General features: G+C 47.0%; 1 protein-coding gene across 1 annotated transcript in view; it reads left to right on the top strand.

The window, feature by feature from the left end:
- Positions 1–23,825, top strand: part of ADARB2 (adenosine deaminase RNA specific B2 (inactive)) — a 133,573-nt gene that overhangs the window by 33,174 nt on the left and 76,574 nt on the right. Inside the window, exon 4 of the mRNA XM_045162569.1 lies at positions 1,478–1,578. Within this exon, the coding sequence (XP_045018504.1) occupies positions 1,478–1,578 (101 nt within the window). The remainder of the gene's footprint in view (positions 1–1,477; positions 1,579–23,825) is intronic.

Here is a 23,825-nt window from a genome sequence, read left to right as displayed (position 1 = left end):
AGAGAAACAGAGGTGACAGGAGGGGTTGAAACAGAAGGGGAGAAAGTGGGTAAGATTGTGGGTGAATGACTTTTCTAATATTTTACCTTGGTGATAAAGGGGGAGCTGAACAACACAGATGAGGAAGAACAGGGTCAGTGTCTGAAGGAGCGCAGGACCCCAGCATGAGAAACGCAGATGAAGGGAAGCGAGGGCTGAGCACCCAGCAAGCATGGGCAAGCGACGGGAGGGCTGCAGGACAGACCGGGCTATGTGGCAGCGGGTCACATGATGTCTCAGTCATATGTTGTCATAGTCCTGGGTGCCAGTCAGGGGGAGGACATCCAGGGCCAGGCTGGGGCCCTTGGTGAACCAAGGGGGGCTTCTGGGTGGTCAGGAATTGGGGAGCTGAAGTAGCACAGCATCACCCCCAAGAGGTATCCCTGGATTACGGCCCCATCTTCCTCTTAACAAAACCCTGAGATACTGTTTGATGAGTCGCTTGCCCTCCTGCGGAGACAGTCACCTGCTTTGTGGGGCGTGGAGACCTGCACCCTTCCTTCCTGTTTGGTTTTCATGATTTCTTTCTGCTGCTCTTTGTTTTTTTAACTGAAGCATGAGGCTTCCCTGGGGCAGGGGCTCATAGTTGCTCATGCCATGTCCAATGGTACATAGGGTCACCTGGAGAGGAAGCCTGACTCCCAGGGACACATGGAGCCCGCGAAGTGCAGTCAGCCCAGTATGGTCAGTGTTTCTGCCATGTCACGGCTCCAGGCTTGAAACAGAAACCTGGAGCAAAACCTCATTTGGCAAACTGAGCGACATGGCTCTCAGTTTCTACTCTTGGCCATCTTCCTCACTCCAGAAACAGCTTTTGTCTTCAACTGATGTTACAAATCAGGCCTCCAGAGTGAATAAAAAAGATATGGTACATATATACAGTAATATGTAACATTACTCAGCCATTAAGATGAATGAAATAATGCCATTGGCAGCAACATGGATGGGCCTAGAGAGGGTCATCTGAGTGAAATAAGTCCAACAGAGAAGAAATATCATATGACATCTCTTGTATGTGGAATCTAAAAAGAAATGATAGAAATTAACTTATTTACAAAACAGAAAGAGTCTCACAGACTTAGAAAACGAGCTTATGGTTACCAGGGCGGGAGGGATGGTTAGGGAGTTTGGAAACAGTGTGTCTATCACACTCTGCTATATTCAAAATGGACAACGAACAGGGACCTTTTGTATAGCACATGGAATTCTGCTCAGTGTTATGTGCCAGCCTGGATGTTTGTGGCTGGGTCCCTTCTCTGTTCACCTGAAACTACCACAACGTTGGTGATCTGCTATACCCCGATACTAGATAAAATGTTTAAAGTTTGAAAAAAGAATCAGGCCTCTAGATTCCTCAGTAGTGTAGACACCTGCGCATCTTTCTGACCTGAAATGAAAGCTAAGACCATGTCTCTCCCAGTTCCCGCTCGTCTCTCAGGTGGGACCACTTTGGCCTGTGGTCCCCCATCTCAAGAGTGTCACCCCTGCTGGCCGTAGCCCCAAGCCTGGTGCCGCCAGGGAAGGTGACGCTGCTGGAAGGTGACTCCTCTTCACCAGACAGGGCTCCCTGGAGCCGAGATGCTCCCGGTCACCACGGCTTATGAGTCAGGGGCTCACTGCCCATTGGGACCGTCCATGAAAGGACTCTGAGCAGCAGAGAAAAATGAGCTCGGAAGCCTCCTCATCTGGGCACAGGGCCAGAGCCCGTCACTGCAAATGCAGTCTGTTTGAGATCTCCCGCAGCCTCCTCAAGCCCCTGTGACCTTTCATTTCACCCCATGTTGCTTCCGTGTTAATTTTATTGTTAAGATGTGGCTGCAGATCCTGTGATACTTAAACTACGCAAAGGTATTGGGGCTTCCCCGGTGGCTCAGCTGGTAAAGAATCTGCCTGAAATGCGGGACACCTGGGTTCAATCCCTGGGTTGGGAAAATGCCCTGGAGGAGGGCGTGGCAACCCACTCCAGTATTCTTGCCTGGAGAATCCCCATGGACAGAGGAGCCTGGCGGGCTACAGTCCTTGGGGTTGCAAAGAGTTGGATATGACTAAGCTACTTTCACCTTCACCTTCACTTAAATGTGTTAATACTTTCCAAATACTTGGGTGGAATTTGCCTCCAGGAGATGTTTGGACATCTCTGGGCCCCGCGCCTCAGGGAGGATGGTGGTTGACACAGGGGCCCCTGCAGGTGGAGTAGCCCCCACCCCCCACAGAGGGGTCCTTCCTCCCCTGGTTTGTCCAGATCCTTCCAAGTCTACGACAGTATCTTCACCTCCACCTATCTTCTCCTCTGGATCTCATGAGCTTTGTCTCAAAAAGGCAATTACAGGTCACACATGTTCAAATGCGTGTCTTTTACCCACAGTTCACTTTATAACACTTGCACCTCACTTCCTCTTACACCCAGTGCTCTGAACTATGCTCCTTTTATCAACTTAATCTTTCTCTTCTTATTCTACTTTTCACTCTTTTGACAAGTTCTCTGACCCATTTGCACACATGTGCCCCCACAGCAAGGCCACTCCACACTTCGATGAAACCTTCCATGCTGTTCTCAGCCACTTCACCTCCCTCCATTTTTCCAGCTCTGTGAGCCGGGACCAACCACACCACCTTCCAAGTTGCATCCCGGGTTTTGAACTGGCTCTGCTCCAAGCTCTCCCCAGCTCTGTGTCCTGAAGGAGATGAGCTCTGCAGCAAAACTCTTGTTGTTGTTGATACTGATATCACTATCAATGGATCAGCAGCCATAAGTACCACCACCAGCGCTGTCCTTGGTCCTGAGTGTTCACCCAGGTGTCAGTCAGCTCAGCACCACCTCTGAGAGTCTGTCATCACCCCTGCCTCACAGATGGGGAGCCTGAGTCTCAGAAATGCTCATGGAATGTCTCACGGGAAGGAGCAAGTCCTGCCAAACTCAGGGTGACTGCCCCCAGCCATAAACGGCATCCGTGTTGGGTGGATATAATGGTAATGATAGCAATGAGAAGGGGGCGTGGGAGAGGAGTAACAGATCTGTCTGTCTGTAGGGTGATGGCCCTGGGCGAGAAGGGCAGTGGCCAGCTCCTCCTGGATGTGAGGGCCCAGCAACTCCAGCTGGGCCACCATATGCTAGGAGGGTGAGCAGTAGGTCCCACTTGGCTGCATGTGGGAGTCATCTGGGGAGGTTTCTAAAAATAGAAAAATGAAACTTCCATCCACCACGTCCAGGGTGGATGTGGTGCAGGTCATGGGCCCATACTTTCCAGACATGTCCCAGCCTCGAGCCAGTTGTGGGTTCCCTGCCACCTGCAAGAACCAGGACCAGGAGGGGGTTAGGGCCGGGGATCTTCTCTCCCACATCCCATCCAGAGCACTCTGACTGCCCTCTCAATCTCTCCCCTCTCCCTGGATTGCCAGGAACTGCTCTGTTCCCCCTCCAAATGTCACCATGAGAGAACCTGCTCTGCCCTGTGCTGTTCTCTGCATGTCTCCTGAGTCCCTGTAAAAGCCTGGTGCTGGGCCACGTGGCTGGGTCCACGTCCAGCACTTGGGGACACGTGTGGGCTGCTTTCGGAGGGACACTCAGGTCACAGGTTGTTTCCAGCTGTCCCACGACTTTCTGAGAGACGGGTGTTGCAATCTCCACTGTCTCAGTAGATTTGTCTGTTTCTCCTGGCAGTGCTATTGGCTCAAAGTTCTGTTTGCTGCATAAATTTTCAGCATGGTTCTGTCCTCTTAATGAATTGACATTTTCATCCACAGAAAGTGACTTTCTTTATCCCTAGTAATACTTTCTGGTCTGAAATCTCCTTCGTCTGATACAGAGACTCCAGCTTTCTACTTCTTGGTGTTCTCACAGCACAGCTTTTCCTGTCCTTTTACTTTGAACCTATTTGTGATTTTGTATTTGTAAGTGTGTTTGTTTGAGGCAATTGTCTTAGTCTACCCAGGCTGATAGAACAGAACACTGCAAACTGGGCAGCTTATAAACACTGGACATTCATCTCCCAACTGGAGGCTGGATGTCCAAGATCAAAGTCTGATGAGGTCTGATGAGGACCTGCTTCCTGGTTCACAGACAGCATCTTCTTGCTGTGTCCTCACCTGGAGGAAGCAGGTAGGGGCTCTCTGGGGTCTCCTTTATAACAACACTAATCCCATCCTGAGGGCTCCACACTCATGGCCTCATCACCTCCCAGAATCGCCCCTCCTACTATCCCCTTGGGATCAGGACACAACACGATAATTGGAGGGACACACACATTCAACTCACAGTGCATTCTCTGCACCCGCATCTTTTCTCATCCAGCCTGAGGGTCAGGTGGTTGTTAACTCCCAAGGACCATGAAAGAAAGTCATTTTATCCTCACAATGCCTTCGGGAAAGAGGGGTAAAAAGCCCATCTTGCAGAAGAGAAAACTGAAACCCAAAGAGATTATGTAAGTTCTCTCCAGGATCATCTCAGATGCCGGTATAGGCAGAGTGAGGACCCCTCCCCCGGTGCCCGGGGGGCCCTCCCCCAGTGTCTGGGGGCCCTCCTCCTCCCCTCTAGACTTCTTTTCGTGCTCCAGAGAGGTGCCTGCTGACCTGCCAGCGCAGAGAAGCCAGATTCAATCTATTGAGACGCACGGTAAACCAGCACAGAAAGTCACAATTAAACTCTTACCCACCAGCTTTAATTAACTCTGAAGTTCCATTCATGTTTTACAATTAAGTGATTAAACAGTCAATTTTAAAATATTTTCTTAATGAAGTCATGAGCTTCGGGGAAACCAAGTGCTGTAATTAAATTAAGGAGAAGAATGAAACAGAAGTTTGACAACTGCATAGGTTGAAACATTCTGAAACAAACATCCCTCGCAGGGCCGAAGTCAAGCACTTTGAAAGGAGTTTTAGGGAGAGAAAAAAGACTGCACAAACACACGAGAAAGCAGCATTTACCCCAATCTGTCACAAACCCAGCACTCTAATAGGCGAACCCACACATATAACATTAAACCCGCACATGAACACCGTAAGACAAATGACATTACTTTTGTTTTTTAAGCAAAAGGACAAACTCGAGCTCAGAGAGCTCAAGTGAGTTCCCCAAAGAAGCACAGCTGCCAACTGACAGGGCAGCACGGGGCGGAGGGCACGCCAGTTACCCAGGCAGGGCTCTACCCTCCCTCACTAATTAGGAAAACATCCCACTTCCCCATTTTGTTCTAATATTCTCCAAGAAAAAAATAAGCTACTGATGTAGAGTTTTTTTAATCAATTGACTTCCTTAGTAAGGCGATGGCACCCCACTCTAGTACTCTTGCCTGGAAAATCCCATGGACAAAGGAACCTGGTAGGCTGCAGTCCATGGGGTCGCTAAGAGTCGGACACGACTTCATTTTCACTTTTTGCTTTCATGCATTGGAGAAGGAAATGGCAACCCACTCCAGTGTTCTTGCCTGGAGAATCCCAGGGATGGGGGAGCCTGTTGGGCTGCCATCTATGGGGTCGCACAGAGTCGGACATGACTGAAGCGACTTAGTAGTAGTAGTAGTATTCTCAGATAACTCTCACTTATTGGCATTTTCACTCTCTCCCCTTTGAATCTCAATTAAATCTAAGCTGGGACATCAGCTCAACTCATACTCATATCTGGAAAATGATAAGAAAGTTTCTTATCATTTGCAACACTTGTGAAACAGACCCTGTGACTTGAAGGTTGTTGGAATTTTCCATGCCTCTGATCCCACACACAGGCTGCCCCTCTGATAAAGAGCCAATTGAAGATCAAAGGACAGGGTTAAACACGGCTGTTGTTTGGTTTGTCAGGGAGAAGCAAAGTGGTTGCTCTGTATGACAGACCTGGCACCATCTGGTTAGCAAACAGAATGACACTAAGATGAGAATCAATTTGCTTGTCTGATGGGGAAGGAAACCGAGGACAGAGAAGATGAGGGGGGAGATAGCCACAGAAGGCTGGGGCATGCGTGAGCCCTGGGCTCTGGGTCCACTGCTGTCCCACGTGAGTGGGAGGAGGGCACAGTTAAGAGCAAGTGGGTCCCAGGAGGAAGGCAGAGAGGCCGGCTTTGGTTTGGGCGAGTTCTTTCCCCCAGGTCTCTGCCTACTTGGAGGAAAATTTTTAATTAGTTTGCACTTGGCCTCACCTTGGGAAGCTTTGATTTTTCTCTTGCACACGCTACTTGTCAGACTTTCCCATCGTGGGGGTCAGTTCCACGTACAGTGTCTTCACGTCTCTGTGATATTTTGCTTCATCTGCATGCTGTCTCCCATCAGCCTGGGCCCCTTGTTCTCCAGACGGGCTGGATGCACTTGCTCCCTTTCCTGTCGTCCATTCAGTTCATGCGGACGTTTTCCCTTGAGCATCTCTCAGTCCATTTCCATTTCACATGAGATCAGAGTTCTCTTTGTTATCCTCCCAAGTTTTGTAAGGAACAAAAACAGAAGAGACAAAGCATTAAACTGAACTTTTCTGTCTTCTGTTTTTATCACATACAATATAACGTTTGACTGCGTTTGCATTGATCTTTTCAGTTAATTTAATAAGGACTGAGTACCTCATTCTCAAGAGGGCAGCTACTTGTTCTTTCATTTTATGAAAATACTCGCTGTCGGTCGGCCAGCAAAGGCACGAGCCTAGGATAATAGTCATCGTTTAAACCGACAGAGCTGCTATAAATGTTTGCCTTTTCCCAGCTCAGTTCAAGCACTGCATGGCCCTCCCCATCAGGCCTTGGATAGGAGCTCAACGTCTAAAAAAGGAAATGCTAACACACGCTAAAGAAAAGGAAATCTGAAACCTAGATCGAAACATGAAATCAGCACATGTTTAGTTGTGGAGGCTCAGACAAGACACAATGGGGATGAAGTGATGGGAGGACATCAGCAAACTTGCTGACCCAGAGAGAAGCCCCCGACTCTTTTCTGTTCACCTCTGGACCACAGCCGGGGGGACCTGCCGGACCAGGGCAGTGCGGAGAAAAGCTTTCCTGGAAAATGTGAATAATCCAGGCGTTGTATAGTGATGTGAATTAAATTTCAGTTGCTTAATATGATAACCCCATGGGGTATTCAACTTCACAGTTATGAGAAAGTTATGGGAAGATCCTATTTCAAGAAATTTTTTAGCGTGTGTTGCTTAAAATTGAACCTGCCTCTTATCTGAATTTTGTTTCATTTTTTTCAATGTTAATGGGGCCACTGTGTTGGAAAGCCACACATTCACTTATGAATTGACTTACAATGTAAAATCAAATGAATAATTTCTTGTCATCTCCACAATATAAAGAGAGAATTCAGAATAACGGAATTAGCACAGTTACTTCATTTCTCTGAGCTCAGTTCCTTCATCTATACAAAAGACAGGAAAATGCAGTTGTCAATGTCAGTTTTTAAAATTAAAGGAAACCCCTCTGTACAAATTACTTAGCACTCCAACCAGTGTTAAAGCCACTTTTGATTATCGCAACAAATTGCCACAGGAAAAAGTACAATGTAAAATCTTATGGAAATAAATAAAAATGATTGGCTTTACTTCCTGTCTGATTTTGCATATGTGAAAAGTAATACCTACCTAATAATGATTGAATGTGACAGTTTACTGAGATGATACGTATTAAGGGCTTAGGAAAATAATGTTAGCTATTATTACCATTATTATTAAAATTGTCCCCCCAAATTAAGAACTGTATGAAAACAATTTCCTGCAACAACTTTTCTTAGAGTTGCCTGTTTATTTTGAAAGATTGATCACACAAATGCTTCTTCCTTTCAGATGCTAGGAAGCACAGGTTAAAAGCAGTGCATATGAAAAAAATAATGAAAACAATTATGACCCCATGGACTATACAGTCCATGAAATTCTCCAGGCCAGAATACTGGAGTGGGTAGCCATTCCCTTCTCCAGGAATCTTTGCAACCCAGGAATCGAACCCAGGTCTCCCACATTGCAGGCAGATTCCTTAGCAGGCGAGGCCTCAGGGAAGCCCAGTGAAAACAATAGATGGGAATACTGTTTTCCCAGAAAATAATTTTTTTCAGACAGTTTAGCTTGTTGGAGGAAAAATATTCTCTAGAAACATTTCTTTTCCTATGCTTTTCCCCTAAGAATCTAAGCTATCCTTCTCTGGCTGGATGATAAAGGACAGTTCAGAAAACAGAAGTTATTAACTACCCAACAGCAAATGAAACTAGGCATCTCATCCCCAGGTCCAAAAGCTGACATCTGGCCTACCTGACAGTTGTACTCAGGAATATGTATATGGTAGTGTCGGTCTGATACTACTGAGGGGGCTGAAAAATGGTGACATTGAACCTAAGAAGAAAGTATAATCACAAAATGCTTCTGCAGTTTGCAAGCTCTTCATTCCCTCAGCTACAGCAATGACTGATGGGAGTGTGTGCACATGAGTTTTCATTGTCAGGTCTTTCCCAGACTCAGCTGAAGCACAGAAACTAGTGAACTAATCTTCACAGCTTGTGTTCAGCTGAAGACTCCATTTCTCTATTTAAAACAGACTCCCATTTCTAGGATCCCACTTAAGTCTTCCACAGGACTCTGGAAAACACAACCGTCAGATCAGATCAGATCAGTCGCTCAGTCGTGTCCAACTCTTTGCGACCCCATGAATCGCAGCACGCCAGGCCTCCCTGTCCATCACCAACTCCCGGAGTTCACTCAGACTCACGTCCATCGAGTCAGTGATGCCATCCAGCCATCTCATCTTCTGTTGTCCCCTTCTCCTCCTGCCCCCAGTCCCTCCCAGCATCAGAGTCTTTTCCAATGAGTCTATTAATATTTGGTTCACATTTGTTTACCTTGGACTGGAGTGTGGCAACCCTTGATTGATTTACATTAGACATTAGCCATTTTTTAGAAAATCAGTGCAGAGTAGCCTCTAGGACAGACAACCAATAAATTAGGCTGTGGTAACTAAAAAATAAAATTGAAAGTAAAATCCATGACTGTTACTCATCTTGATGACACTGAAGTTGTGCTACGTTTGGGGATGTCTGTGGACTGAGGGGCTCCAATCTGTGAAGCCAGGAAGCTACATATTATAAAGATACATAGTCTATGCACCGAAAATGGGAAAAAGGGAAGAAAGAGTAAGGGAAATAACTCATGCATGGGGGAAAATGTTATGGAATATTAGAGATATGAGACAGAATATTACACATAGAGTGGATATGGTTAAAATCATGAGAAGCAGAATGACTGACCCAAGGTCATTCAGCAAACATGTTCTTGAGTCTAGTTTGAAATTTGGTCTGTCTTTTTTATTTAGTTTTATGTGGTTCATCAGTGGTTGCGAAGTCTAGTGATATAAATGTGCAGTGAGGACTAGAGGAGCAAAAAGTGGATGATTGCCTCCAGCCACCAAAAAAAAGAAAAAAGGTGAATACTTTCTGTGCCCCAAATCCAGACTCGACATGACCACACTGAGCTGCCCTCCCTGGAAAGAGGGGAGAGGGTCCTAGTATTAGGGGTGGGGGCAATGGCAGGGCAACCCCAAAAATCCCCACTCTCCTGTGTGGACTGGAGCCATCAGGCTGTTGGTACATTAGTGCATAAGACACTAGACCTTAGCTCTAGAATCTCACATGAAAAATAAAGATAGAAATTTTCTTCAAAATAACTATGTAGGGTTCTTATTTGGCTTCCCAGGTGGTGCTAGCAATAAAGAACCCACCTGCCAGTGCATGAGTAGTAAGAGATGCAGGTTCAATCCCTGGATTGGGAAGATCCCCTGGAGGAGGGCATGGCAACCCACTCCAGTATACTTGCCTGGAGAATCCCCATGGATAGAGGACCCTGGTGGGCTACAGTCTGTGAGGTCGCAAAGAGTCGGACACAACTTAGCATGCATGCAAGCCAGTTCTTATTTACTCAAAGTATAATGTGCATCTTATCTCTGGCTCATTTTAGTCTTCACCATTTTCCTGCACATCCCATGTCCATTCCACCTCCGAGTCTCTGCTCCTGTCTGAAGTGCTTGCCTGTTGATGGACACAGGTCACTCTCCCAAGCCCCTTCCTTCCCCACAGGCCATCAAAATCATGTTTCCACCTGCACTCGGATGAACTCCGAGTTCCTGTCTTCATGTGTCTCTTGCTACTAATGATTTTCCCTTTGTGCCAGTGCGTCATCGTCCCTCGAAGTTCAAGTCTCTTACAGAGAGGAGATGTTTCATTTAAGTCTGTTAAAAATGATCCAAGAAGACAATTCATGTGATGCAAACATCCTTCAGGAGGTGGATGGTCTCTTCTTTAGAAATGTGCAGTGTGGGGAGGGTGGGTAAGAAGCTTTATAGGATAAAGAAAAGAACAAGGAAGAGAAAACTGACAATATCTGACTGACTGGAGCCCTCAGTGAGTCCTGGATGGGCAAGAAGGCCCAGAGCTGCCCGGAGGGTGGGGCCAGGCCGCCTGCCCTGCGTTTCTGGTTGAGCAGAACGTTCACAGGGACACAAAGTTCACTTAAGTTCCATTCGCTGATGTGGTTCCAGGACCTGGGCCTAAGTTTATTCCACATGTCTTTTAGATCAGTGTCTTTCTTTTTTTATGTATTTATTTATTTATTTGGCTGCACTGGGTCTTAGTTGTGGCATGTGGGACCAGGTTCCCCGACCAGGGATTGAACCTGGGCCCCCTACAGAGTCTCAGCCCCTGGCCCCCCAGGGAAGTCCCAGAGCAGCCCCTCTTGGGTCAGCACCGGACACACAGATACTGCTCAAGACGCTGCTTGACTCTGCCTGCTGGTAAACCATGTCCGCGTGTCTGTCTGTGCATGTTCCTGCTGGAAAGCGGCTCCTGATGTACCCTGTCCACACTCTTAACTGTGTCTGTAACTATGACCTCATAGGCATATGCTGTAAATGTACATAAACTAACACAATGTAATATGTGTAAATCACAGCTAGATATACATATATGCATGCATGCTCAGTAGTGCCTGACTCTTTGTGACCCCATGGCTCCTCTCTCCATGGAATTTTCCAGGCAAGGATACTGGAGTGGGTTGCCATTTCCTTCTCCAGGGGATCTCCCAACCCAGGGATCGAACCCACAACTCTTGAGTCTCTTGAAAGGAGGGTTCTTTTAACAGCTAAGCTACCAGGAAAGCCCACACATATACATATACTAGTGTCTATATCCCCACGAATTTGTATAAAAGCATTTCTTTATTTACATCTTTTACAAAAACTGGAGAAGGAATTGGCAATCCACTCCAGTATTCTTGCCTGGAGAATCCCATGGACAGAGGAGCCTGGCGGGCCATAGTCCATGGGGTCGCAAAGAGTCGGACACAACTGAGTGACTAACACTACTTTACAAAAACAATTTCAAAAAATTTATTTTAACAAACTTTATGCATTTCTTCCTAGAAGATTGAAACAGTATTTCCAACCCCCTTCCTCTCTCCCTGGAAATTGCTTCTCATCTCTCTAAGAGCCCTTAACACAGCTCCTGGCCACTCTAGGCAGGCTCGTTCAGCTGAGCAGGGTATGAATTCCCACAACTATATTTATCCAAATATGTAACTACTATATATTTCTAATTTTGTTTCCAAAAAGCCTGAACACAGATATGATGAGATTAATAGAAAATGCCAAAGAGTAAGAAATATAAGGATTCTTGCATAATGTCTCTGGAAGAATATTCTCCTTGGAAGAAAATATAGGCAGTAATAAATCAAGATGCTTCAGAGTTACATGAAGCAGATGAATTTTCATCATAGAAAATAAGACCTTTTACTTAAATGAAATCATTCATTTAGAGCAGAAATGTAAAACTTTAAATGGCAGTTCAGGTAGCTTCTCCCCAAGGGAAACTCAGACTCATCTGAGCGCATTAACATGCTCTAGCGTCCTGTTCCCTAAAAGCTTTGGAAGGTGGAAATTTTTAGGAAACAAAAATTTAGTGTTCACAATGTAAATGCTTTTTTTATTATTATGAAAGTGTTTATAACACTAAAAAGCATTACATGAAGACTAACCCAATTCCAATCCTATCACACTGTCACCTATCATTATTTTGTAATATCAAACAAGTTTTGAATGAAAAATCAAGCATAATTGCCTTTTAAACCACCAATATTACCAGCTTTTAAGCACAAGAAATAAACGTGTTCACCAAAAATAGGTAAAGAGTTTCTTTACAACAAAAAGTGATCCAGACTAATTACAAAAGAAATAAAAAAATGATAGCTGTTAAGAAATTGTAGGTTTCCCTCATGATGATTCTTCATATTGAAAATTCTAGAAAATGAATAGACAGTTGGTAACAGTGAGCGTTTTCTGAGGAGCTGCTATGCATGAATAAGTTTATTTATTCCATACACACATACACATGCACACACATGTACGCACACACACACACACACACACAAAGAGAGCCATGTGAAAGTGGTCTGTCTTACAAAATATTACATTACAGGAGATGCCCTGGAGTTTGCAGATCATGCATTCTCCTTCACTGATGTTTTTTTGGTTAATAAGATGCAGGTTGAGGGGGTGCCAGTGGTCATTAGAGGCTTGTCCCATCTCAAGTGGCTTTTCTACAAGGCTTCCTGTGAAACAGTTTTCTTTTTAAACATGATTACACATCTTACTCGGAGAAGGCAATGGCACCCCACTCCAGTACTCTTGCCTGGAAAATCCCATGGACGGAGGACCCTGGTAGGCTGCAGTCCATGGGGTCGCTAAGAGTCGGACACAACTGAGCAACTTCACTTTCACTTTTCACTTTCATGCATTGGAGAAGGAAATGGCAACCCACTCCAGTGTTCTTGCCTGCAGAGTCCCAGGGACTGGGGAGCCTGGTGAGCTGCCATCTATGGGGTCGCAGAGTCGGACATGACTGAAGCGACTTAGCAGCAGCAGCAGCAGCACACATCCTACTGAATCTCCTATTATGAATAATGTGGGAGAGGAACTTCTCTGCGGGATGGTATTTCTAGCTTCTCTCTTCTTCTTCTGGAAACTTGCCTCCCCTCGCCCCTCATCAGTGAGAGGGGCAGCTGTTCTGACACTAACTCACGGTCCTGGGGAAGACGTCGAGACAGTGGCCGGGCACAGCTAGTCAGGGCCTCGTCCACTGGTGTCTGTCCTGTGAACTCAGTGGCAAGACTCAGGCTCCACGTCTGTGATGCAGGCGCAGTTGTACAAGGTGGTTGTAAGAATGTGAAACGACCCAGACGTAGCCGGTGATCCGAGTGTTTAATCCACCTCCCTGGATGCACTATTTGCTGCCTTTCCCTCTTCCCCTCAAATCATTTAAAAATCCATCACACATATGGCCTCCAGTCAGGCTCATTAAGCAATAAGAATAGGTCTTTTAACGCCCTGCATTACCCGCTACGCAAAACATTCTGAGGGACACGTGAGATGCATCTGTCTTAATTTGACTCACACTCCTGAATTTGACTCAGTTCAGGAACAGTTGTGATGGTGGTGACCTTGGTTCTCTTTTCCAATGCTCCCCTTCCTCTCTCACAACTTCTTCCCTTATTCTCTCTTCATTTTCCTCCCTCTTGGATTATGATAATTGCCTTTCTCAAAGCTTACCTCAGGGTTGTTGTTTTTTTTATTTTACATATTTATTTTATTTGCTTTTGGCTGTGCTGCGTCTTCATTGCTGCAAGGGCTTTTCTCCAGTTGTGACCAGCTGGGGCCACTCTCTCGCTGTGGGCACAAGCTTCTCCTTGTGGCGGCTTCTGTTGTTGCAGAGCCCGGGCTCAAGGGCGTGTGGGCTTCAGTCATTGCAGCACTTGGGCTCAGGTTCAGTAGTTGTGGCATAAGGGCTTAGTTGCTCAGCAGCATGTGGAATCTTCCTGGATCAGTGATCAAACCCGTGTCTTCTGCATTGGCAGGCGGATTCTTTACCGCTGAGCCACTAGGGAAGCCCTAACCTCAGGGTTTAAATGTCAACTTGAATTCATTAGGGACCAGATGGAAAATAAAAGACTACGTTTTTAAACTTGGGCTGAGTTAGAAAGCAAAGGACTTTTTTCGTATCAGCCAGCTTCATCCATACCTGGACCACCTTTAAAATGGGACATTCGCTTAGCCGTTAATTCATTCTTCAAGAATGGGGGGTCCCCTGCTGTGCTAGGCTCTGGTGTACAAGGTAAGCCTGACATCTGCCTCAGCCTTGGGGGTCCATGCAGTCAGCCCAGCCCTTCCTGCCCCAGGACAACTGACTCAGGAAGGATGATAATCAATAACATAGGAAGATAAAAGAGAAGACAATCCTTGGGACCTTTCCCTTCCCTTCTGAGCAAATATTTCTTAAACCTACACCACGAGCCAGACAGCAAGGTTTGCTGTCAGACAGAGGAGACAGAGTGCAATCTCAACCTCCATTAGAGACTTGGGGCTTTGTGATTTAGGACTTTCTGTTTGGAAAAGTAAGTCAGCACCCTAGATCAAAATGCACAAAGGAAAAAACGTCCTTAGCAAAAGTGCAAACGTAAAGATCAGAGAAATCAGCTAAGACTTCGTGAAAAAGTACGACCAACCATATTTTGTAAAAATTTGGAGAATTAGGGAGCTTTGTTCTTACCTTTGTTGACTGTTGCTCTGAGAAGCTGGAGGGGCTGACTGTGTTCAGTACGTTTATGCAAGTTAATTAAGCAAAGTCAGTTTTTGTATTCTCCAGCAATTTGAGTAGGTCATAATGTACATAAGTCAATCTAATGGTTTTTTCTCTCTTCCCAAGCTTTAATTCATTCATTCAGTTAATAGCTAAGCATCCCCCAGAGGCGTCAGGTGTTACACTGAGGGCATGTAGAAACAAAGTAATGTAGTCCTGAAATCTACAGGATCCTGAGAAAAAACTTCAATGAAATAGCCATATCAGTAAAGCCCTCACTGAGGGCTCCTGAGCCCGGAGACTGGCTATCCGTGCAGCGACCCGTGTCCCATGTGGCTTCTGACCCGGAAGCATGAATACCACCATCAGCTAAACCACAGGCTTTTCTGCACGTCAGACCTTGACTCCCATTCTCTGTATTAGTTTGGCTTTGTCACTTCTTACCAGATATAAAATATAAGCACAGCCTCTGACGAACACAGCACAGCTCACGGGACCAGCCCAAGCAGAGGGAGGAGCTTGGAGCTCATCCGGCGTCTCCAACCACGCCGCCCCACGGAGTTCACCATACCACATGGCCCACATTGAACCCTCCTCTCCTTCCTCTCTGAACACCTTACTCGGTGACGGATGTGCAGTTGGGAGGCTCTGATTCTGGCTGAGTCAGAGTTTGTGAGTCTGTTCCAGCACGTGCGCTACATGCCACGGGCATCATGTCAGTCAGGTTGTACATCAACCTGCTGACAAATTGAGAAAGACAAGGAGGGGGTGGACGGGTCACCCAGTCCAGAGCAGAGCCAGCTCTCAAGGGGCAGCCCAGGAGACCTCAGGAGAGGAGTAAAGGAAGGACCTCTGCCTTAGACACCCCAATCCTCCTTGATGAGACCCCAAGGAGCCTGAATGTAGTACCTACTGCACTGCAGTTCTCCACGGAGGCCTGTTGAATGGGGACAGGACAGCAAAGCGCAGCAAACCTTGGGGACGCTGACCAGCAGTCCATTAGGTACAATGTGTCAGCACACTTCCTGCCTTGTTAAAAGACAGAAATTTAAATTAGTTCAACCCAAGTAATGTTTGTTGAGCGTCTGTTGTGTTCCAGGGCAAAGCATAGTCTCCGGGAAGATTAAAACTTACTCAGGGAGACAGAAATTTAAACAAATGAATGCCATTTAGCATCATATGTCCTGCAGAGCAGGTGGGGAATGAGGTGTGGTGAGGACAGAAGACGGGGTGCCGTGGCCAGATGACACCATCATGAAATCAAATGAGGCAACACAATGAAATCTCAATTCCTGTTCCTGCAAATCAAGACAAATTAGACCACCATGGCCTGTGTTTCCTTGGACCAGAAAGACTTGGATACCAAGGAGCACAACAGAGGTCGCATTCTCTTTGAATTCTTACCACCTCGTTCTATTGTTTTTCCAGCCAGTAATGAAGGTTAGCATGCAGGCACTTGTGCACACATGCACATATGTACATATACACACAGCAGGACATGAGGAGAAATAGACTCATTCCTCTGATTGATACACACACATGCACACACACACACATACACGCACACACACACCAGGACATGAGGAGAAATAGACTCATTCCCCTGTTACAGTGACGAGCTTTTTTTTCCTGCAGCTGCTAAATGCCTTTGGAGAAGTGAGGCTGAAATTTCAGCTTCAAAAATATCACAGTTGATGTTACTTAGAACAGCTGGTGGTTTCCACCGCTCACTCCCTGGTGGCCACTGTTCCAATTTGTGGCTAGCCTTGTCTTCAGACATCTCGGGGCAACCGGAATACGACAGGATGACAGATCGTCCTCTCAATGGATACTGACAAACAAATTAGTGCAAAGATGCTTTTCGTAGCCGACCAGATGTGTTGAGTTCTATCATATGGAACAAGCAATGAGAAACTGTCCAGGCCCATCTGTGCCTTCTATTCTTTATTTATCTCCTCCCTCTCTCTCTTTCTCTTTTCTGTCTCCTGGTGCACTGTTTTGAGACACAAAGTGCTGAGTTTACGTGTGCACTGAATGGACAATTTGGGAAGCTGGCTTCACTGCTATGGCTGAAACTTTCCTAGGAGATGATCCAGGGAAATTAGGCCAACCAGTGATCAAGCTCTCCAGGGGCACATGAAAGTCATTTGTGACCTCCCCCCGATCCCACCACCACCACGAGAATATGAAGTTTTATCACAAGTCTGTATACACCAGGAAGAGACTGCAGAGTAAGCAATCTGCCTCCATGAGATTTGGAACCACGGCTCCAACATAGACCCACCTGGGATGCACAGCATGTATTCTTGTCCATGGACAGAGTGTCCACTAGGCTAGTGGGTAGTTGGGGGATAACCCTGGACTCCACTTACTCCTAAGTCCCATGAAAACATTTTCATATTCTCCCACGTTTCTCAGTGACAATCAGTCAATAGTCTTTGAGGACCGACTGTGTATCTAGAACCCACTCGGTATGAAGAACTGTGTGAAAGAGGAATTGATGCCCCACCTCCAGAAAAGCTGAGCGTCCCCTTGTGGATGGGGAACACTGTGAAAGCCCAGCTGGCACACAGCATCCTCTGATGAGGCTGGTGAGGCTTGAGACCACAAGTGTTTCAGGAGAGAGGAGGACAGGGAGGTTTCTAGGAGCTCATGCAGGTCCTAGAGAGGACTCAGGAATAGAAATCAGCCTTGAGGACTGAGTGGGACTCAGATGAGTGGGGGAAAGTAAGCAGCAACAACTTCAGGTGGAGAGGCAAAGAGCGGCATGAGCAGTAGCCCAAGGCTGGGAGGCTCCCTGTGTCCCGGGGCCTCTTGCTTGGGGGAGGAGGCAGGGGTGTGGCTTGAGAGGCGAGCTGGAGCCAGGGTGGAGACCTGCAGGAGGTGGAGGGTGGGGATGGGGGGCCAGGATGCTGGGCAGAGAAGGGGCTGGTCTGGGCACCATCACTGGCTGTGGAAGTTGGGCAGCCCATGCCCCGGGCTCTGCAGGACAAGCAGACAGCCTCGTTCTACCCGTTGCTCCGGATGGTCAAGCTGTGGGGCTCGTCACCAACAGAGACCAGGAGGGTGGGTGTCGTTGCCCTGCTCCAAGGGGCCATGTGTCTTCACTCGTCACAGGACCCCTGCGGGGATGAGTGAGTTCACTGCTGCACCCCCAGGATGTAGAATCACGTCTGGCCTGAAGTTGTCAATGAATTTTTTTTTCAATACATGAATAATATTCTGTAAAGGACCCTTGTGAAGACTGTTCCAACCCCACATAACCCCTGAGGCCCCCAGACTCCCACAGCTTTTAGAAGTAGCCAACTTTTACCCAGAAAAATCCATTGGCTTGCTTGACGTCATTGGGTAACAACCCTGAAGTTAAAACTGGGGTCTCTTGAGTGCCATTATTTTAGTTATGTTGAGCATAGCTGGAGTTCAGATCCCTAAGTCCTAGCAGGCCCCCTGGCCTGGAAACCAGCACCCTGTGCAAATCCACACAGGAGGCAAGGACTGCAGAACCCGTGGGCATAGGCATGTGCTGTTCTTGACCGTGAGGCTAGTTGGTCTGTTCAAGCTGCTATAACAAAAGACCCTAGCAGGAGTCCTTCCCCACAGCTCTGGAGGCTATGGGTCCAAGATCAAAGCACCACTGTGTCTGGTGAAGGCCCACCTCCTGGTTCACAGACTGCATCTTCTTGCTGGGTCCTCACATGCAGGAGGGGCAGGGGCTCTCGGGATCTCGTTACAAAGACACAGATCCCATCCTAGGGGTTCCACCCTCACGACCTCATCACCTCCCATGAGATGAGGCCCCCCTCCTGAGACCACCACTCTGGGAGTCAGGTTTCCACGTATGAATTCAGAGGACTCAGACACTCTGTCAGCAGCAAAATCTCTGACTCCACCTAAGTGTAGAAGGTTCCTTTTGTCTGGATTAGGTCAAGGCAGGTCCCAGGTGGTACCTGAACCCACTCTTTCTCCACCCTAGTGACCTGGCCACCATCATTGGCCTTGACTTTTTTTTATTGAAGCGTAGTTGATTTACAATGTCGTGTTAGCTTCTGCTGTATAGCAAGTGGCTCAGTTACACATATGTGTAACCTTCTTCATAGTCTTCTCCATTGTGGTTCATCATAGGATACTCGGTGTGGTTCCCTGTGCATAAGACCTTATAGTTTATATGTTCTAAATCTTATAATTTGCATCTGCTAATTCCAAACTCTCCATCCTTGCCTCCCTTCCCCAGTCCCCCTTGGGACTGCTGCTGCTGCTACTAAGTCACTTTAGTCGTGTCCAACTCTGTGTGACCCCATAGACCGAGGCCCACCAGGCTCCACCGTCCCTGGGATTCTCCAGGCAAGAACACTGGAGTGGGTTGCCATTTCCTTCTCCAATGCATGAAAGTGTAAAGTGAAAGTGAAGTCGCTCAGTCGTGTCCGACTCTCGGTGACCCCATGGACTGCAGCCATGGGATTTTCCAGGCAAGAGTACTGGAGTGGGGTGCCATTGCCTTCTCTGCCCCCTTGGGACTGGGGAACCTCAAATCTGTTCTCTATGTCTGAGTCTGTTTCTGTTTCATAAATATGTTCATGTCATATTTTAGATTCCACATATAAGATATGTCATATGGTATTTCTGTTTGTCTGATTTACTTCACTCAGTATGACGATCTCTAAGTCCATCCACATTGCTACAAGTGGCATTATTTCATTCTTTTTTATGGCTGAGTAATATTTCACTTTATATATATATATATACACACACCACATCTTTATCCATTTATCCATCTGTCAGTGTACATTTAGGCTGCTTCCATATCTTGGCTTTTGTAAACAGTGCTGCAGTGAACATAGGGGTGCCCATGCCTTATTGAATTAGAGTTTTCTCCAGATGTATGCCCAAGAAAGTTTATTGTTGATAGTAATTGTCATTTTAGTTTTCTGAGGAACCTCCATACACTTTTCCATAGCGTCTGTACAAATTTACATTTCCACCAACAGTGTAGGAGGGTTGCCTTTTCCCCACACCCTCTCCAGCATTTATTGTTGGTAGACTTGTTGATGAAGGCCATTCTGAGCAGTGTGAGGTGGGACCTCATTGTAGTTTTGACTTGCGTCTCTCTAATAGTGAGTGACACTGAACTTCTATCTGTGTGTTTGTTGTCGTTGGCCTTGACTCTTGCTAGCGCTTTGACTGGAATTGAAGGTGTGGGGCCTTGAGTGGTTCCCCTGCACAGAGGGAGGGGGGACACAGAACACAGCAGAGCAGAGAGCAAGGACCCGGGGACTCAGATGCCAAGACTGCCCTCTCAGTCTCCTCTGCACTGACCCACTCAGGGTAGATGGGCAATGTAGGCTCCCGGGGAGGAAGGGAGGAAGCCTCAGCACCCATGCCTCAGGACCATGTTCTGGTTTGTCCTGGGCGTGAGTCACAGTCCTGGACGTGGTCCTCCACCCTCTGCAGCCAGGGTCCCGAGTCCGAGGACACTGCACTCCCCTCTCTCTGCTCCAGGTCCTCTGCCTTTTCAGTTGATCCTCTTTCTGGATGATGAGGGCCTGCCATCAGCCACTGGGGTTTTATTCTTCATTGTAAAAAGATGTAACCCAGAGGCCAGCTTCTGTTTTGTAGAGAGTCGGGAGATCAGCCTGAACTCTAAATCATGTAAACCTCTTATGATGAAACCTCCTCGGATGTCAACGTGCAGTCTTGATAATTAGATAAATACACCTGCACTGGTTACCAGCTAGTGACGGATCTAATTATGTTATTTCCCGTGACTGCACTGGTCTGACACTACCTCATCAAACATCTGTCTCTGCCACTTCTCGTCAGCTTTACACAGAGCTGTCGATGTAAAAACACTTATAAAAGTAACTGCTCAAACAGGAACATCTCCAGGCAGGACTCATGAAACAGAGAAATGGCACAAGTTGTGTGCACCAGGTTAGAGCTGCAGAAGGGGTTTCCTGCTGGCGAGCAGGGTGCAAGGCTTTTAAATATTATTATTCACATTTCATCATATAGTGAATGTTCCTGCCTAATTGCTAAATGTTTTCTCTTGTGCTTAAATTCCATGCCACAGATTATTTAAAAATTGACTTTACAATATTTATTTTACTTATCTTCTCAAGCCAGACCAGGCTTAGCCCATAGATTTTGTGAATTATTAATTTTTAAAAGCGATTTGTGCTACATTTTACTCTTGGATAATGTCCAGAGAGACACTGATTTCTGGCCCACAACTTAGAGAACTGAATCACTTTGATGCATCTTTAATCTGAAGAGTCTTAAAGCGAGCACAGCAATGTTGTGCAAAAGCTAACAAGCGCGTACTCAACATGTAGATCCAGAGATGAGAGAGGAGACTCCTGCTTCGGCAGGTCGTCCGAGCGGTAGCCTTGGACGTGGAACTCACCGGTTATCTGACGAAAACTGCTTGGAGGGGCTGTAATGGAAGTTAACAAAACCATGGAGTGCACAGCACCGTTGCACACCATGACCCAGCCTCCAGACTCCCTGTTCCCTTCAAGGGGTGGCTCCTGGCTCCCCTAGAACCCAGCCCACTTTGGGAGCCCAGACAGACCTCCCACACTGATTTTCTCTTCCCTGCTTAAGTATATTATAGTGAGGGTCCATCTCCATTCACCAGATTCTATTGATGCATTTAAATCATATACAAAATCAAGAATAGCTTCCCAGACACAGTAGCCAAATGTGTCGCCTTGCATTTTTGTATGTGTATGCACCCCCCTGCTTCCTTCTTGTTTTTCTTAAAACCAGTGCTGTCCACATGCCCATCTCTTTAACCTTGTTATTTGCCCCAAATCCAGCGTTAAGGGAGAATCTATTTCTTCCAGGGCTATGTCGTTACACTTACAAAAGGAGTATAGGACATACATCAACTCAATCAAGCAAATAACTTTTCCTAGTCTAGTTTTATCCTTTCCAGAAACTGAATCACTATTTTTAATTTTAATAAACAGCTAATCCACTCAATTGATGAAGCAGCTTATTTACACAAAACCAATTTGATGAAATGGTTAAGGAAAACCAAACCAAACGATCATTTTGTGACACAGCAGCCTCACGCACAAAAAAAGTGCTTTCATTCTCGGTCGGTGTCTCCATATTCCCAACTGTACTCTCCAGCTCTGATGAGGTGAAGTGTCTGCCCATCTCTCATCCCCATACTCTCCATGTATGGGCCCTTCCATCCATAATTCTGCCCACCTACCATTCACTCATCCTCCCATCCAGGCCCAGAGTCCTTGGCCCCAGGGCCCAGGCGCCCTCCTGTAGGCTCTGGTCCCTGCTGTCTGTGGGTGGGTCCCAAGTGGGGAGAACCGGGACAGGCGTGGGTGGGGGAAAGGGACTATCAGGGTCCCCAAGAGGCCTACACCTGGATGGGGTTGCCATGGTGATGCTCATGATAACTCGTGGGAAGCTCTCCTTCTGTAGCAAGGGGAGAAAATGGGGGCACAGAGGGTGACCGGCTCCCAGGGGTTGAGGTGGGGCATGGCTCCACAGTGGGACCCAGAGCTACTCCCACATCTCCTGGGGACCAGTGGACCTGCCCAGAGCTGGAGCTGGGCACACCAACACTGCCCCACACCAGAGCCTCCAGACCCTTCCAGGATGCGTGCACAGGTCACTACCATCAGGTCTCCCCACATTGACTCGGGTAGCAGGCCTTCTGCGGTCTTTGTGCATGGGCTCAGAAGAAGTACGTTCTGCTGTTTTGGATAGTTTTGAATGTATAGATATAATAGCTCTAAAGAGAAAAGAGCAATTTTGAAGCAGGATCAGAGTCCCAAATCCACAGAGCTAAACTCAAGTTGGCTTAGATTTGCACACAGATATTTTACATTCCTTTGTTCAGCAAACTCTCCTTCCAGCAAATGTTTCCCATCTCCCTTCTCAACACATTTGCGTGGTCCAGGCGGCAGCGGACAAGCCCAGCTCTTGAGGATGTTTTGCAACTTTGCTTGAAGACCCGAGGGCTGCCCTAGGCCTGACCCCCACGGAGGGCCTCCCCCCGGCCCAGTATCCCAGCTCGCGGGAGGCACTGGGCTCGCTGAGAGAAGGGCGCTCGACCGGGCATCTGCAACTCAATTGTTGCCTTCACTCCAAACATCTGCATGGAGTCCTTGACAATTTCTCAGAAACAAGAGCCCTCCTCAAAATTCCCGGTGACTCAACCAGGACAAAGTAGAAACAAAGGCGTCAGCCCTGCTGGAGTCTCTACTTCTGTCGTGTTTCCAAGTCAGTTCCAGGAAAAAGTTGTTCTAAACAGAAGTTTTAGAGAATTTACGTAGAGAAATGGCACTAGCAGCAATGAAGCAACAGACTCTGCTCTTCTGCTTTTCTGAAGGCAAGTCCCAGGTGGTACTGAACCCATCTTTTCTCCACCCAGGGTCCCACCCTAGTAACCTGGTCCCCATCATTTGGCCATGACTTTTTTATTGATGCATAGTGGATTTACAATGTTGTGTTTCTGACAAAGCAGAAAAACAATAGCTGTTGCTGCAGAAATGATTCTGTTGAGCATACAGGTGACATTTATTGTATGCAGGCACTTTCACAGCCCTGGGAACAGCCCTTGCATTTCCCCAGAACTCACAATTCACAGGGTCTGTGGGCTGAGAGCTCGGCGGACATGGTTGCTCTGCAGAAGCCGTGAGTCAGAGCCTGAGTGTGAGCAAATCATATAATCCTTCCATGCCTCGGTTTTCTTATTGATGAGAAGGAGGCAATACTAGCAACTAACGACTGCCCTGAGTGTTAGTTGAGGTGATACAGAAAATTGATGTTTTACTCTTTCTTCTTGAGACATAGTCGATACCAGTAACACCCAAATAAGCAGCATCAAGCCTGTTACAGGCCCTGGGCCTGGGAGGAGGTGGAGGGCTGTCCTCAATCAACTGGTGCTGTACCCAGGATCTCTGAGGACCTGCCGGGAGCAGGTAGGAGGGCTCCCCGGAGACGGAGGAGGCAGGTCAGGGGCTCTGCAGCCCCACTCAACTTTAATGCCAGGACTTGTATGTAGGAAGCTTCCACCTGAGATTTAGCTTAATGCGGGCAAAAAGAGAGGTAGGGTTCAGCAAGTTACAAGTTTTTGAACAATTTTAATGAGAAGAACCAGTAGAAAGGATCTGCTCCAGGGCTTAAGCTACTGCTTCCTTGGGGATGAAAGAGATGGTCCTAATATATTTCTTTCCAGCTCA

This window comes from Bubalus bubalis, chromosome 14, assembly GCF_019923935.1.
Source record: "Bubalus bubalis isolate 160015118507 breed Murrah chromosome 14, NDDB_SH_1, whole genome shotgun sequence".
Taxonomy (NCBI): Eukaryota; Metazoa; Chordata; class Mammalia; order Artiodactyla; family Bovidae; genus Bubalus; species Bubalus bubalis.
Note: the sequence above shows the minus strand (reverse complement) of the source record. Positions and strands in the feature narration are given on the sequence as shown.